Below are 16250 nucleotides of genomic sequence, written 5' to 3' on the forward strand. Positions count from 1 at the left end.
CTCCGAATATAAATGGTTTTCGTGGAGTCATTACATTTACTCTTAATTTTAAATAGTAAGTTACAAAGATTATTCGTAGTAATTCAAATAAACAGTAATCATTACATAAGTTTTCGTAATCAATTATTAAACCAACTAAACTTTACATTTTTACTTAAAATTTAAAGAAATCATAATTGAATAACATTGATTACAAAATGGTTACTGTTTAAGTTTGTGTTTTACTAAAACTTATAAAATAACTTATCTTTACATATTACAAATCACGATACGAATTGACATTTATTATCCTTCAATACAAATCATACGACGATCTATAAAACAAATAATTTTGTTAAAGTAATTACTAACGCCTTGACATTGTTTATGTCACATCTACCCTCTAAAGTGAAATACATATGAAAGAACTACCCTTTATAATGGTTTTTAAATGTCGTTGCGCCGACATATAACTTTTCTAAAACATCACCAAATTAAACTAAACTAATTAAAATAGTATTATATCGGTAGCCGGTTTTTATGTTTCAGCTTGTCTTTCGACAAAGAGCTCTTCTCACAGTTCCTTTTGCATCGTGTTTTCTATGGATATTAGCTGATCCAAGGAAATGTATTATTGTTTATTCTGATGTCTTTTTGAACTGAGTTTTCCATTACCGTCGTTTTTGATATGTTCATTGATAGGCCTATCTTGGCAGTTTCATCTGACAGTTGTTGTAACATTTCTTGCAGACTAACTGCAGTCTCAGAGAACAGGATGAAGTCGTCTGCAAAGCGCAGATGTTTGAGTTTCTCGCCGTTGATATTAAGGCCATGTTTTTCCAAGTCCAAGTTTCTAAAATCATTTCTAGAACAGCAGAGAATAATTTCGGTGAAATAGGGTCACCTTGTCTGACACCTCTTGCTATAGGAAATTCTTCTCCCATTCTTTCTAGCTTAACTTGAGTCATACACCTTGAGTAGATGTTTGTCCGTATAGGGATATACTTGATTTCCACACCCTGGTTTTTTTAATATCCTCCAGATGCTATCATGTTCTATTGAACCAAAAGCTTTATTTGAATCCACGAATCCTATGCAATAAACTTTGTTGTATTCCTTATACTTTTCAAGTACCTGTCCAACGACGTGGATGTGGTCTGTCGTCGAAAAATTGCTCCTGCAAGCAAGCCTGCTCCTGGGTTGATTTTCGTCGAGTTTGACAGTGATTCGTGATTCGTGATTGCAAAGATCTTGTAAATATTGGACATCAGATTTATTGGCTTGTAGTTGTTTATGATTCCCTTGTCTCCTTTCTTGTGTAATAGTATTATAGATGATTTTGTCCACAAACCTACAAAATATAAGGTTTCATAAAAGAGTCCCCCCTCTCCAACATGTATTATAAATAAAGTGATAAAAAAAACTACTAAACAGCTGTTTTTTTTTATTGGTTAGCTAACATTTGCATAATTTACTGCCCACATTGTCCTACAAATTTTCAAGATGCTTTTATTAAACTTTTACGAAGCGAACATACATCTCTAACAAGTTCAAATGAAGTAGTTTGAATTATTGAGGAGTATTTATGTAGATTATACTCTTTAAAAACAAAAAATTACATTAACAAAGGACGGTATGAATTGTTTGAAAAAGGGTATAAATCAAAGAATGAAAATGAAAATGTAATAAAAAAAAGTATTGTAGGATATGATCCTTCTAGTTTACCACCAACAAAACAAGAATTACTACAAGAAATAAAAAGTAGTCGTTATTTCCAATGTATGGTGTAATGCACATATGCGCAGTCCCATCGCCAAAGTACCAGAAAAATATGGATGGACAATCATTGATAATGAATATCTATACAATTGGTTTGATGGTCCCCAAAGCCCATCTTTTGAAGAAATATCTTCTGATTTATAATTCGGCGATTTGTGAATTATTTCATGTTATTACAGACGCAGACTTACTAATGAGCTGCTACCGATGATGAAGATTTATCAGATGAATCAGATGAAAATATTTATCATTTTATTTTGTACCCTCAAAAATAACAAATCTTGTAGGACATTGTAATAAAACATACCTTTTTTGTAGGACATTGTTTTATTTGGACGAAAAATATATTAAACCTTTTACGTATTACCTTTGTCCTACAGTTACTATTTAAAAAAAGTCCTGCGGTGTTGACAACTTTTGAGGTAGGACCAAGATGTCATACCACGCGATTTCTAAGACAATGTGGCTGGTAAACTATGCAAATGTTAGCTAAGCAATAAAAAAAACAGCTTTATTTACGATACATGTTAGAGGGGGGGGGATTTTTTTATGACACCTTATATTTTGTAGGACAAATATTTTTTCACGTTATTTAGATAATTATCTCGATAATTAACAAAGAAAAATTCGGTTAGTAATAAATTTTTAAATTGTTAAATAATTTTTCGTCAAATCAACATATTTTACCCTTGCTACCCCATTAAGCTACCATTTTTTTTTTTTTTTTCTCGAGGGAAATCTTTCAAAGACTTCCGGCCGCGGGGGAAACGCGACCGGGGCGTGTGGGATTTCCACCCACTAAAAACCCCCGGCGTTCTCTGCGCGGTGCGTAGGCTAGTGAGCGGGAACGGCACCCCATTAAGCTACCTTTTACCAACGTTACTGCAAGGAAAAAGTTGGACTTCTAGTCAAAAGGAAGCTACTCACGAAAAATCAACTTGTTAGTATTAAATGATGAAAAGTTTACCAGGCATCCTGGACTAATACGTACATTGAGATGCTAATTAATTAAAAGGTGCTGTAAAATTATCAGTTGACATACGGTAGTGGATGTCAGTCTCTTCACCAGTCTACATTCATGGAGATTGCGAGCCTAACTACTTAAATATTGTGCTTCTAAATCGGTATCAAAAACATATTTTTTCCTTTTAAGTGGGGGAATCCCGAATACAGAGTAATAGTAATAATTTCAATAATAAATAAAAATTCATTTCAATATTTAGTATCTGCCCGGTTATCACCACTTTAAAAACTCTGTACTTTGCCTCTTTCTCGTGGCCTAAAAGATACATATTGACGAAATGTTTCTGAAATAAGGTTCCGGAGCCCGCGAAGCCCACACCTTCGTGATTTTATAAAAGACGAGGGTTTTAAATAAAGAATTAATTTCTTTAAATAATAACAGTCGTATCGAATTTGTCTAATTTCAAAACTGTGAAGAGTGGTGAGTGAAGCGGGAGCTGCCCAAAAAAGACGTGGATGAGCTGTGTAAATAATGGTGTGCTTGAAAGAGGAGCGATTGCTGATGTGATGGATAGATTGAAGTGAAGAAGGAACGGATGAAACGTTCTGCTTCGATAGCACTGAATTTGTGGAAAGCCTGTTTAGATACAAAACACTTCAATAGGAGTTTAAACTATTAATGTATAAAGTATAAATCACTTATTAATCTTTATTTACACTTTGCTTATAACTGGAATGTTGAAAAGTGACATTTATATTAAATAAATTTTACATTAGAATAAATTAATAATTCTTAACATGAAGGTATCGAATATCATTATAAAAAGAATTACATAAATAAATGCCCTCGCGTTATGCAGCAAGACCGATCGATAAATTCGCCTTATCGTATTATAAGTGCACTCCCACACTGCTATTTGTTGTCATTATGTGCATTTCTTTTTCTATTATTTATTACAAATGTTTTATACATATGGTATGTATACGATATTAAAGTCGGAGTTCATGTTTTTCTTGAAAGAGGGTCGTTAATGATAAATATGTCTATCTATATTGCGATTGCTTATTAAGAAAATTTATATAGAAAAAGAAACGTGAATTTTGTAAAACCATAAAATAATTCATAAATCACATCTGATCAGCGAAGCAGCTAATAACAACGATAATGCAGACGAAGATTAATTGCAGACCGCAGCCTGCTCTCCGCCGTGAGCTCAGTTGCTGACTCACAACCTGTTATTTATAACTCTTATTTTTTACTTACACTAATTACCTTTTAAAAGTTATGTTGTAACTCTTAAGAGATACTCGTCTTAGTTTTCTGTATAAAATAATTTTATGTTAAAATACACCTATTTTTGTAATTTTTCTCGTGTACAGAATTCTTAAGCTCTAAAAAATGACCTAATTAAAATATTTAAATGCACATTTTTCGGATTAACTAATGAGCGTATTATTTCAAGGATATATTGCTATTTTATCGTATAACGTGTGGCAGAGAGCTAATAGTTTTCATTTGCGATTGTAGCAGACCCGAAAAGATGCTGTTGTGTGTGTTGAGTGTCAGCTTGATGATAATGGTTCATGAGACGTACAGTAGTTCACTCCAATTGTATGTCTCAAGCTCATCTAAGAGTAAGTTGTATTTTATTTAATACAAGCGTCTGCTAACTGACCGATGCTGAACTACTAATTTAAATAGCATTAAAATTAATATAACTCACCTTATTAATCAACGCCATATGTTGTATCAGACCCGACTTTTATGTACGTTAGACAAAATGACTGATTCGGAAGATATTTATGGTAGAGCATCTTAATTTCACACTTCAATTAATGTCCATTTTAGATTAGAGCGATTCCAATGTTATAAAATTAGATAAGTTTGAAGAGTGTACACAAGAATTGTATCTTTATTTTTTAAATCAGTCACAAATAACGTTTCCTTCTTATTAATGACTAGTAATAGTTTATGTAAATTAATTATTTGTAAAACTAAGATTGATTTATGTTACAGGAAAAGCTTTTATAGAAAAGGGAATCTATTTGCCTGGTAGCTCCGACTTCTTGATAATTCCCCACGGCCAATGTAGCGGCTTTATTGATAAAGTAAGAATATGATGTCACACAAAATATTACCTGTTATATTATACTATTGATCAGTATGTAATCTTAATTGGCGTTAATCCTCAGAGTCTTCTCTGCCCCTACCAAAACGCAGGCAGCGTTGAAGTCATTGTTAAGGACCATACCCCTTTTCCTAATATCAACATCGAAAACGGTCTTCACAACGCGACCGTCCTCCGAGCTCGCAACGAACTTGGACGCTGTGATCAGGAAGCGGAGGTTCAGATTTTGACATCCTGTGTCGTCTTTAATGAACATAAACGAAGAAGACGTTCCATAAGATTCTTACCCCCGGCTCCTACTATGGATCATAACCAGTAGCGGTGGGTTTTCTTCAAGCACAACAAGAGAATAATTATGGAAAATAATAAATGTTAAATTTTAAACCTCATTCTCTTCGAAAGAATAGTGTTGGAAAGCAAATATATATAACAATAAAAAACAATATGTAATTGAAAAAAGTAAATGACTTTATTATTCCCTACGTTATGGAAGTTAATTTGATAGCTATAAAGGTCAACTCAATGACAGAAAAAGCAGATAAATGAGTGTCAACCGAGCGCTGGAAGGGAAGTTGTTTAGAATACTTATCGACAGTATTTATTTATGAACAAAATTAATTTATCCAATTGACGTGTTAAATTCGGGTTTAAATATAGATTTAAATTTAAATTTTAATTCGATCAGATAGTGATTTTAAGCAGCTTTGCTTTTTGTTTTGTGAAAGTATAAGCTAACATATTATTGTGAGAAATATAAAGATAATATCATGGGATGGCAACCGTTTCAACAAATGTACCTCAGCTGAAATAGTAAACAAAAATAAAATCTCCAAGTCCAAGTTTGATTTTTTCAATCAGTAATTTTTTTGGGGAAAATAAACACCCATGTTGCACTTAACGACAAGGGCGTCTCATTCTCGCTTCCGCATGTCCCTCGCGACAGGGCATTGAGGGCTGCTGCTGGCAATACCTTCTACATGTTCTAGAACGTACTTAAACTAGGGGCTCTTTAGGCGCCCTCGTAACGAGCCGCACTAGCCCACACTCTTGGTGACACTGTCAAAGCCGCAGGTCTATCAGGAATACATATTTAAAAAAAACCTACATATGTATGGAAATTTCGAAAAAGGAAAAACAAATCATAAAATTTCAAATAAAACTCCTAAAGTTGATATGAAAGAATAAAAATATAAGTATGTGGCCGTTAGAATTTAATTTAAGACTCATTCTGCAGTACGTACACCGAGTTAAGGTAAAAACTAAATAAAAAATAATATAATGACACTTCAAAGGCATAACTTACTTTAATTTTACAAAGAGGAATATTAAAATTAATAAATTTCAAAAATTTATGTATTTCATCCGACATAAAAAGAATATAATAAATGATTATTGACCAGGTAATCTAAGCAAAGATAATGGATTTATAAAAACAAAAAGAATAAATTGTAACAGTGGTAAGCTGTAATTTATTACGTATTGATAATATTTTACTTATATATTAATTTGGTAGTTTTAAATAATTCGATACTTTTTTTAAACAATACAAAATGAGCCTAGCTGTGGTCAAGTTACTGCAGCTCGAACATGGGCTGGCTCGACCGGGGAAGCACCGCCCTCTCACAGAAGATTGGAGAAGTAGTCTTGAATGGTAGCGTTTCATCCCGATGAGAAAGCCCGTTGCCTTTCCTTTTTCTCACCCATTTTTCTACCGGGATGTTGATGCGTGCAATGACCTTCTGACCTGCAATTTCATTTTGGAACTAAAACCAATACTAATATTATGCATTTGGTTGACTACTGTTAAACATATTTTTGCATAATATTAACTAAATAAATTTATTATATTTAAACATATATTATCAGTTTTTACACTTTAAGCGTAATGAAATATAAACATTTTTAAAAATTAAAAATATCTTTGATTACCGATTAGTGTGGGTAGGATCTACAAATAACTGCTCATCGCCGCGACAGTGGGGTTGTAATCTGGCAGCGACAGTGAACGGACCTGTAGGTAGCTAGAGGATTATAGTTAAGATAAGTATATTTTGGTTCATTTAATAATAAAAATTTATGTACATATATACTAAAATATATACAGTAAATGAATAAAATGTTACTTGACGACTAAATATTTTATCGTTTTATTTTCGTAAATACTGAGATCAAAGGACCCGGACCCGCACGGTGCATCTGTTGAATGCTAAGAGGATTCGTCTCATTTTATATAATATATAGTAAATGTACTCTAATTAAATATTCAAATGAATTCGTTTTAAAGTTTGTGAATTTTCACAAAAACGGCTGCACAAAAGATGATAACCAATTATGTGCGAAGTTTAGGATATGAATAAAATAAACATAGAATTATTTTCCTATCACTTTTGCTTTATTATGGTTGATGATATTTTTCCCAAGGAAACCGAGTTTTTTAAAATTGAGATTAAACCCTCAATGTGTGCAGGTCACATGTCTTATGAGGTAGTTAAAGGAACGAAACAAATAATTTACAGCGATGTTCTGACGATGTAAAAAAGTAACATCGATAACTACTAAAAAGAAAAAAAATGTTTTTATTGTAAACAATTACATGTTACCTATCATTTTGAAAACAGGATTTTGTTAATGGTTCTACAGACCTAGATTCTGTGGTTTTTTTATTTACTTTGTCTAGCATTCTGTAATTCTGTTTATTGTTAAAATTAAATTGTATTTGGTAATGTCGTTAAGTTGCTGATACATTTGTTATTCATTGTGACGCATCTATGTATTTGCTATGCTAATTGTTATAGGCACTATATTTTTCTGCAAACTGCAAGAGTTGTAATTCCTTCATACTCACGTTTATATATCAGTTTCAAAAAATTTCATAAAAATATTTTGATGTATGTATTAAAACAAGAACTATTAAAAATATATTTCATGAAACAAGCTTTTAAGAAGACACATAGAGATAAATAGACAAAGGTCTATTGAAGAAATGTCACTGTTGAATCATGTAAAATAATATATGTAAACGGACAGATATTCTGACACATTTCTAGTACATTATATGTGTTACATTTCAATTCACATCTGGTCTGCCCGTGATCACGGTTGCTGAAAAGTAACCGAAACGTCGGGATTATGTAGTTTTAAAATAATAAAATCCGCGTAGTGTATCCGAAAATATATTAGTTTCATTTAAATGAATAAAACTTGCGAAAGTCTTAGATCTCATTTCTCAAATAATTTTTAAACTTCATGGTCATCTATTATAAATTTATACATTTACGTTAATGATCTCTTTGAATCAATAAGTCACATCCAAATTGATCTTATTTTACATTGTATTAAAGAAATTCAGACAAAACTAAAATACGCCGCTTGAAACTATGAAATTGACGTCATCTGAGCGTGACTAATAATAAACAGTCACACGGATGGCTCCGTTTAGCTAAAAGTAGATTGTTTCACAAGCGACGAACAGTGTCGACGAACCTAAAGAAGATGGCGCGTGAATATAAAGGCAATCTAAATCATTATGATCTAAATAGTGACCGAAGACCGTGGCAGGGTCAAGGCGAAGACGAGGCTTGCACCGCCGTGGTTTTGCGCTGCGTGTTTTGTCATCTCCCTGCGCGAGATCTCTGGCGGTGCGGTGGCGTGAGTCAATCTTGGCGGCGTGCGTCTCTCGATGACGTTCTTTGGAGACGTCTCCTGCTACCTAATGCTACTCCCCAACTTTTACGATCTCTTAGACAAAAGGTGATAAAAAAAACTTTAGATGAAAACGGTAATTAATTTTCATAACATTTTCTGTAACTGTAATTGAAGCTGCGTCAAACAATGATACACGATCAATACCTTGGGCTCATTTCACTTTTCAGGGGCCATTCCATGTTGTTGGCGGAAAGAGTATTATCGTTCGATAGTACAGTGGCGTCGATCTGCACTGAGCGCCTCCGATGTGCACTCTGCATCATTGATCTCAGCTTCATTACATTCTTCTAACCTCTATCTCGCACTAGTCGATGAAGACATTCAACTAACAGTGAGTTAAAGACGTAAAATGAAAATTAGCATGCAAAGTTTATTTCTGAAATTATATACAAGATATTAAAAAATATATTCTCATCTTTCAGGTTTGGGAGAATATAAATGAGAACATGGAATTAAACAGTTTACAAAACATTTCTAAGTGGGTTGTCCGTTGGGGAGGAATAGTCACCACATCGTGGACCAAGGTAGGACAGGTGCAATGGGCTCCGAGCACCCGCCGTCTACTAGTCATGGGACAACTAGCACTCACCGACCGCAGCGAGTTGCTCGTTCTTGAATTTAGTGGTATCAAACACTATCATTCTCACTATTATTAATGTTTTACAAAAAAATAATTTAATCTTTCCGTACCACGCGTTTTCTAGAAGAATGGAAGAAAACGACTATCTGTAGGAGTTCGTGCGGGTCGAGCGGTGGCTGCTGGGTGGACGACACCTCATTTCTGGCACTACAACTACAGTGGTTAGCGCCCGGTATCGCTTGTACCACTGTATGGCTTACGGCCGCTTCACAGGTGAACTCTTGGTCAAGAATGAAATAAAAGATTTACTATTCCAAACTACTTAAATAAACCGAGTCTTTTGCAGGAAACACAATCCGAACATATAGGTGTCACCACACCATTGATGCGAATTTATAACGAAGCATCTACACAAGTAACGTAAGTCCTGTTTAAATATTAAATAACATTACAGCTCATTTTAAAAAGTAATTGATATTTATTTACATTAATATTTATTCTACCAGACATGTGTCAACCATCACGGTACCGACTAATGAATGCGCGTGGTTCCAAAAAGAGTTAGATGTTGAAATTGACAAAATCACCGAGCCAACAACTTCTTACTATCGAGCGCTACATCCGGTTGGTATCCTGTTCATATTATAATAATTGTACTAATTATAGTTGAGAACAACAAAAAATCTGGATGGGTTTGGTAGAAATGTGATAAAGCAGAAAAGTCGTCCCGATTACTGGTAGTGGCGTGTGGAGCGGCGGGTAGTGTGCGGGGCGAAGCGAATGCGGTTCAGGCCTGGATATTGCCGCGTGCTCTCACCCTCCCCCGGGTGAGTGTCCAAGACGCTCTCTCCGAGCGTCTTCACCGTCACCGCCAGAGGGCGCTTCTCCCACCTGAACCTGACGAACCTCCCGATGAACAAACCATTCGAGCACTCTGTTCTCCACCTTCAGCCGTTTGTAACCTATTCGCTCAAATCTTCGGATTCACTTTTCATCCTAGGTAGGTACAGTAATATTAAGATTATTGTATATTGTCGAAATAAATTCAGATAATTTTGGAGATGGTGTTTAAAAAGAGAGTACCTGGTGTTTTAAAAGAGAGTAACTCCCTGCATTTTTCTATTAAAGAGGGGGTTGTATGTGGGTGACCACGGCAGGGGGCGCAGCGTGTCTCTCTTTACCGGGACTACTCCCACTCCTCCATGTACCTCACCACATGACCCGGTCCGAGCTCTCACTGCCACCACACTATGTAATGCCCACAGTTGACGATTACTATTTCATATCGTATGTTGGATATTTTTTTTTATATTATTTGTTTGTTTATTTATTTAATAAAAATATATTTTTAATGAATTATGTTAAAGCACAGTATGAATAACGAGATAACATTATAAGTGTAACACATATCTCTATAAAATTTATTCCAGTCCTTTGGGCCGCGGGTCCCCCCTTGTGTGCGTGTGGTCCGTGATGAGCGCCACTCGTGGCCCGTCCCTCTGCCACGAGTCTCCAGCGCTGGCTGCTCTGCTCCTACCTCCCTCCAACAACATCCACTCCTTGCTCGTACTCACGAGCGAGGAGCTCTTTGTGAGAATAAATAATAAATCCTGTTTTTATCATTAATTGTCCACAAAGTATTACTGCTACATGGATGTATTATTTTCGTTTCAGGTATGGAAAACTCTTATTAACTGAACTTTACTTTAAATATAATGTCGATTAGTAATTAATTGATAAATATATTATATTGAACTAAAAATATGTATAATGAGTAAACCTTTAGAAAACATCCTGTTTATAATTTTTGAAATATATATTTAAAATGTTTGTGTCTGATCTTATTTAAAGATTATTAAATTATTAACCGCATTGTTTGTTGGGTTTAATACGTTTGACTTTTTTTATTAAAATAATTAAACCTTTTTTCTTATAGTAATTCAATAACAAACGACATGTCATTTAAATTAATTCTTCACATTTAGTTCTACCTACTAATGTTAAGCTTCCGCTATTTTAAATTATACCTTTAGGAGTGTAAAATATAGAATCCTTTAAGAAATGTTGATATTGTCGAGACTCTTAAAAAGTTTGATTATACTTTAATGTAACGTGAGAAAAAAAATCCTTGATTACATTTATGTGACTTATTATATTTATTTTTAAAATTAATGTCGTCAAAACTACGTCCTACAAATACTTCAAAAGAAATAAATTTTCATTTCTTTTACTTCTCTTTATTTAAATTTATTTATACAAACGTTGAATGATTATTTTCTCTGGAATAGGAAAACTTTCAAATTTAAAATTAAATATCCAGTGTTACGTAAACATATTATAATAAAAAAGGAGATATCGGTTATTGGTTATAGAGATCAAAAACATTAATATTTCAGTCTAGAAAATACATTCCGCGCCACGCGACGGTCCGAGTCACGGCTTTTTATACAACTGACTGACAGCTGCCCTCTACCGGTTTACATGACGCAATATATATATTTATCTAATAGATACAAATATTGGATACTACGGAACTATTTTGCATTGTGGATAATTTTAGTAGAAACTCTTTCTAAATTAAACAAAAATATGAAATTTCATAGCCCACCAGTTTCAAACGTATTTGGCCCTCGAAAAAACTAATTGAGAAATTACATTCTTAATAAGTAACTGTTACACACACAGCATGGCAGTGGTTTTTGTATCCCGATCTGTACTTCGGCACGCTGATACTACACGTCTAGTGAGTAAACATTGTTTATACAATATATAAAATAACAAGAAAAAGAACTTTAATGATGAAATCTAAGATTTTCGCGAGTATTCATTTAAATGAAACTAGTATTATTCGGATTTACTACGCTGATTTTATTATTTAAAAACTACATAATCCCGACGTTTCGGTTACTTAGCAGCAACCGTGATCACGGGCAGACGAGGTGTGACACCTCGTCGGGATTATGTAGTTTTTAAATAATAAAATCCGCGTAGTAAATCCGAATAATACTAGTTTCATTTAAAAGAACTTTAATGAGTAAACAAACAATAGGGGTCGCTTCTGTTACTCAACGATCGAGACTTTGAAACAAATTAATCATACTCATATTCTTAGAACATCAAACTGATCGCATAAGAGTTTGTAAAACTTCAAGTTTAAGTATCGGTTTTTGCTCACTTGAAATTTTATGACACGGTTTTAAAGTTTTGTAAATAAATACACCGCTTTGTTTAGATCACACGAAGTTTGTCAGAAGTGACTCGTCCGGGTGGTATCGGCGGGTCCTGCACATTCCCGGAACCAGCCGTGTGTCCTCCGTGTGAGTCTAAGCCCCAGCCCGCTTGTCGTCCTGCCCCTCCTACCAGCGCCACTCGCGGAGTCAAGCAAGTGTGTTGCGCACCACCTATTGGTCAGAGACCCCCGTGCTCCCCTTCACCTCCAAACTGCTCCAAGACTTGCCGACATGCCAGTGAAAAAGTAATATTTATTACAAAAGAACTATCAATTTTACTTTTATCTGAAAAGTAGGCTTAAATATTTAAATTTCTTTAAGCGATAATCATTTTTTCATAAAATAATAATGCCCTTGATCACGGTTGCTGAAAAGCAACCGAAATGTCGGGAGTATGTAGTTTTTTACAAAAACAAATCACGCGTAGTTTACTCGAAAAATATTAGTTTTATTTAAATAATAATCATTCTTCATTTTATTTTATATCTGTAACATTTTTTAAACTAACTTTTGGGAGCTTGAACCTAGAAAAAATAACCTGCTAAATAATTTCATTTCACTTGAGGAACTTAATTATTAGGAGTTGTATCTTTAAATTTATTTTGTAATATAGAAATAAAAACAACCATAACTCGCGAAAGTCTTAAATCTCATTAACAGCGATAACAGTTTTTTTATAGTAATTTATAAGTTAAAGGCGAATTTTGAATCACGAACCAAGTTCACATATGATCTCCTGGAAGCGGTTGAAATGACTACAAGGATTTTACCGTACTTATATAAATACTGTATTATTGACTTGTATAAATAATTTTTACATTTAATGAAATATATAATATATATACATACTTAAATATTTCTGAAACCGTCTTCGGGACTTCTACAAATATTTATATATTTCTACAAATATTTATATATTTACTTGTTTTTTTCAGAAGACCAGTGTTTCCCACTGTGAAACGGGTGAATGTAAACATAAACAACATGAAAAATGTGGTGATAACTTAGATCGCGTAGCTAGGCGCCTTGCAGCAGCCGAATTCTCTCGACGTTTAGACTACGAACGTGAAGTAGCAGAAAAAAAACCAGCACCTAAGTATGAGACCGCTGTTTATCAACTTGTTGGAGAGCGGAAGTGCATGCGCGCCACAGATGGTTGTGATTACGCTGTTTCTAAACAGAAAAGCTCACAACTTAAATGCGGCCCATGTCGAATACCACCTCCGCCCTGTCCTGTAGATCTAGAGCCAGCTGACAATTGTAAGATAAGCCAAGGCAAGTACTCAGACCCTTGCGCACATAATCCACGTGTATTCGTGGAAATAGATCGTAGTCAAAATTCACATTTTAATCAGAAATCAGATGTCTTGAAAACAAATATCAAAAATGAGAATTCAGGCCCTGCGAAAACACTTCTACAGACTCCATCTAAGAAAAGTCTGACGTCGCGTATTATTGGGACAATAAAAGGGAGCAACAGTGTTTGTCCTAGAAAAACTTGCACACGGGCACCTTCTGGTACAGCTGCAGAATATGCTGGTGATAAAAGTTGGTGTACACGCTTACCACCACCCGCTGCAACTCCAGGACAATGTAAGGAACCTTCCTTAACAGAACGTCTACGACGACGTTCAGAAAACTTGTGTCCCAAACCTTGTGGTTCGCGTCATCAACTACATTCCAAAGTATGTACTGAAAAATCGATTGAAAACAAAAATAACATTAAATCCATTAATTCGTCCAGTGAATCGGAGAGTGATAGATTGAAATCTATTTTGCTCGAAAGATCAAAGCTGAAAGAAACTGGTCTTGGAAGAGTAGTGTTACCTCAACAACAAAGTAAAGATGTTAGTTCTCTAGGTATGGGCGTAATAGAGCTGAAGATTCCTCCAGCTTCTGATTTTGTTCGAGTTCATGTATCACTTAACTTTGACAAAAGGAAGTCTAACATATGTGGAAAGTCATCTACATCTGAATTTGATTGTACAAGAACATTGTCATCACCTTCTAATGACTCTAACAGTTCCTGGTTGTCCATTAAAAACCTACAAAAGAAAATAACAGGATGTCGAAACAGCGAACAAAATCATTCCTCAGAAAAATCAACTGAATCTGACAGCAAAACCTCAAAACGCAAATGCGACAAAGAAGCGGGACCAAGAGGAGAGGCTCCCTCTTTTACAGGAGCACGAAAACCATCGACTCCTCAAAAACCATACAATCCATGTGGGCCTTCAAATAAACGATTTTCTAAGACGGATTTAATACAAACTATTGGGTTATGACTTTGTGAGTACAATCTACGTTCTTCATTACAAGCATTAACGGTATGACCTCCATAGCTGTGTGTTCTTTTCAGACCATGTAAAGAGAATGAAAAAAATTTTGGTGAATTTTGAATAATAAAAATCAATATTTTAAGTCGTGTTATTACGAGAATATGTTTCGGTACCTATATTTTTAAATACTTTCACTTTTTGGTTGAAACAAAAAACATTTAACTACTTTATTTTAAGTATAATAATTTTGATACCATATTATTTAATAAACGATTTCAAGTACTTTCGTATTAACGCATACTGATCTTGAATTTATGCGATTGACCTAGCAGCAATAGGTAATAATGTTCTCAATTTTTTGGAGAAGCGCTTGTTTAATGTAAGCTATCTTATGCGAAAATTCATCAGGGGTTAAAATGTTGTGTTTAGATAGTAAATTATGTTTTTTCAATATGGCATAAGGGCTTATAATGCTAATAGATGAAGAGTTTGAAGGAAAAAATACATGTACCTACCGGAGTATCTTTTTTTTCCGGCTAAGGTACTGTAAAAAGGTTGTTATAATAACAATTATCGGTCAAATTGATATCCTGATACAGTTGTACGTAAATAAGATATAGAGACTGAATAACAAGCCTAACCCATACTTTAGTTATTGAAGTTTACACGCTAGGATTTGATTGTACAAGTTAAATTAGACAGGAATTTGTTAGGAAGCCAAGTCCGTTAGGATTATGAACAACTAGGACTAGTTTAAACCTTAATCTAATTACACTTCTACATACTTATATGTACTTAACAAAAAATTACAAAAATATAGAAATATAGAAAACTGTTACCCGCAACTCTTTCTGCTTAAAAAACACAACGACAAAATTTTAAGTACATACTATGAAGATAGACAGGAACAAAAAAAACAAATTAATTTCTCCCAATGATAAAACTAATGAAAATAACCTGATCTACTCGTAATTACCTATTTAGGAACTTAACTGAATAAAATTGACAAAAACTACCTAAGTTTTTTATAGTAGATAAATACTAGTACTGATACAATGTACCTATTCTAAAGTTAAACAAAACTATCAGTAAACTTATTTGTACTCGGACACCCAAAAACACCCAAAAAATTGCTTATGTTTATCTAATCAAAACAACAAAGCAAATTCTTTGCAGTGTAATATCTTAAAGCTCGCATAAGTCCGACAACATCGTTCGCCCTCACACGTGTACCCAATCGGGTAAGGATAGTTAGAGTCCTACATTCCCTTTCCCTTACGCTGCGCCCAATACCATCTTTACATAAGTTTTTTTTCACAAATTAGTAACCTTATAAGAAGATATTTAAGTGGCACACACTACGCCATTATATCGATGAATATGGCTCTTCCGTATGAATAAATAATATTTCCGGACGCATCCGACCTAATTTACTACGTACACTAGTACACATCCAGCGATCACTCACGCAAACACTCCGATTTCAAGGTCAAACTGCACCTACAGATGCGAATTGACCGGTACTTGAGATTTCCGTTATGACGTTGGAAATTAACGTTTTGTGACATGAAAAAAATCATGTGTGAAATTGACAGTCAAACCCTCG

The 16250-nt window shown here is 34.3% G+C and overlaps 2 protein-coding genes across 11 annotated transcripts; both read left to right on the forward strand.

Annotated features, from left to right (window-relative positions):
• The first annotated feature begins 4205 nt into the window (after positions 1–4205).
• Positions 4206–5314, forward strand: LOC116779674 (uncharacterized). The gene is made up of 3 exons (XM_032674069.2): positions 4206–4356; positions 4739–4830; positions 4915–5314. Exons 1-3 carry the CDS (start codon positions 4263–4265, stop codon positions 5167–5169), a joined length of 441 nt encoding a protein of 146 aa, XP_032529960.2. The 5' UTR covers positions 4206–4262; the 3' UTR covers positions 5170–5314.
• Positions 5315–7931: 2617 nt separating this feature from the next.
• Positions 7932–14786, forward strand: LOC116765259 (F-box/WD repeat-containing protein 5-like). 10 transcript variants are annotated; one of them, XM_061521002.1, is made up of 12 exons: positions 7932–8628; positions 8723–8886; positions 8978–9179; positions 9260–9408; positions 9482–9555; positions 9642–9759; positions 9837–10135; positions 10264–10422; positions 10566–10809; positions 11821–11878; positions 12368–12610; positions 13301–14786. In XM_061521002.1, the coding sequence occupies exons 1-9, from the start codon at positions 8343–8345 to the stop codon at positions 10759–10761; spliced, it is 1647 nt and encodes a 548-aa protein (XP_061376986.1). In that variant the 5' UTR covers positions 7932–8342; the 3' UTR covers positions 10762–10809; positions 11821–11878; positions 12368–12610; positions 13301–14786. The 10 variants fall into 10 exon arrangements, with proteins under 10 accessions (XP_061376986.1, XP_061377004.1, XP_061377000.1 ...); XM_061521020.1 differs by having other exon boundaries at positions 10264–10387; XM_061521016.1 differs by having other exon boundaries at positions 10264–10387; positions 10566–10725; positions 10810–11878.
• The last annotated feature ends 1464 nt before the right edge of the window (positions 14787–16250 follow it).

The sequence above is a fragment of the Danaus plexippus genome, chromosome 2, assembly GCF_018135715.1.
Source record: "Danaus plexippus chromosome 2, MEX_DaPlex, whole genome shotgun sequence".
In the NCBI taxonomy this organism is placed as follows: Eukaryota; Metazoa; Arthropoda; class Insecta; order Lepidoptera; family Nymphalidae; genus Danaus; species Danaus plexippus.

What these genes read in the sequence shown, in the direction of transcription:
- LOC116779674 (XM_032674069.2), top strand. Translation starts at nt 4,263, where the DNA reads ATGCTGTTGTGTGTGTTGAGTGTCAGCTTGATGATAATGGTTCATGAG. An exon ending in TGTCTCAAGCTCATCTAAGA is followed by an intron (nt 4,357 to 4,738) that starts GTAAGTTGTATT and finishes TTTATGTTACAG; the next exon opens with GAAAAGCTTTTATAGAAAAG. An exon ending in GTAGCGGCTTTATTGATAAA is followed by an intron (nt 4,831 to 4,914) that starts GTAAGAATATGA and finishes GTTAATCCTCAG; the next exon opens with AGTCTTCTCTGCCCCTACCA.
- LOC116765259 (XM_061520994.1), top strand. Translation starts at nt 11,822, where the DNA reads ATGGCAGTGGTTTTTGTATCCCGATCTGTACTTCGGCACGCTGATACT. An exon ending in ACGCTGATACTACACGTCTA is followed by an intron (nt 11,879 to 12,367) that starts GTGAGTAAACAT and finishes CGCTTTGTTTAG; the next exon opens with ATCACACGAAGTTTGTCAGA. An exon ending in GCCGACATGCCAGTGAAAAA is followed by an intron (nt 12,611 to 13,300) that starts GTAATATTTATT and finishes TGTTTTTTTCAG; the next exon opens with AAGACCAGTGTTTCCCACTG.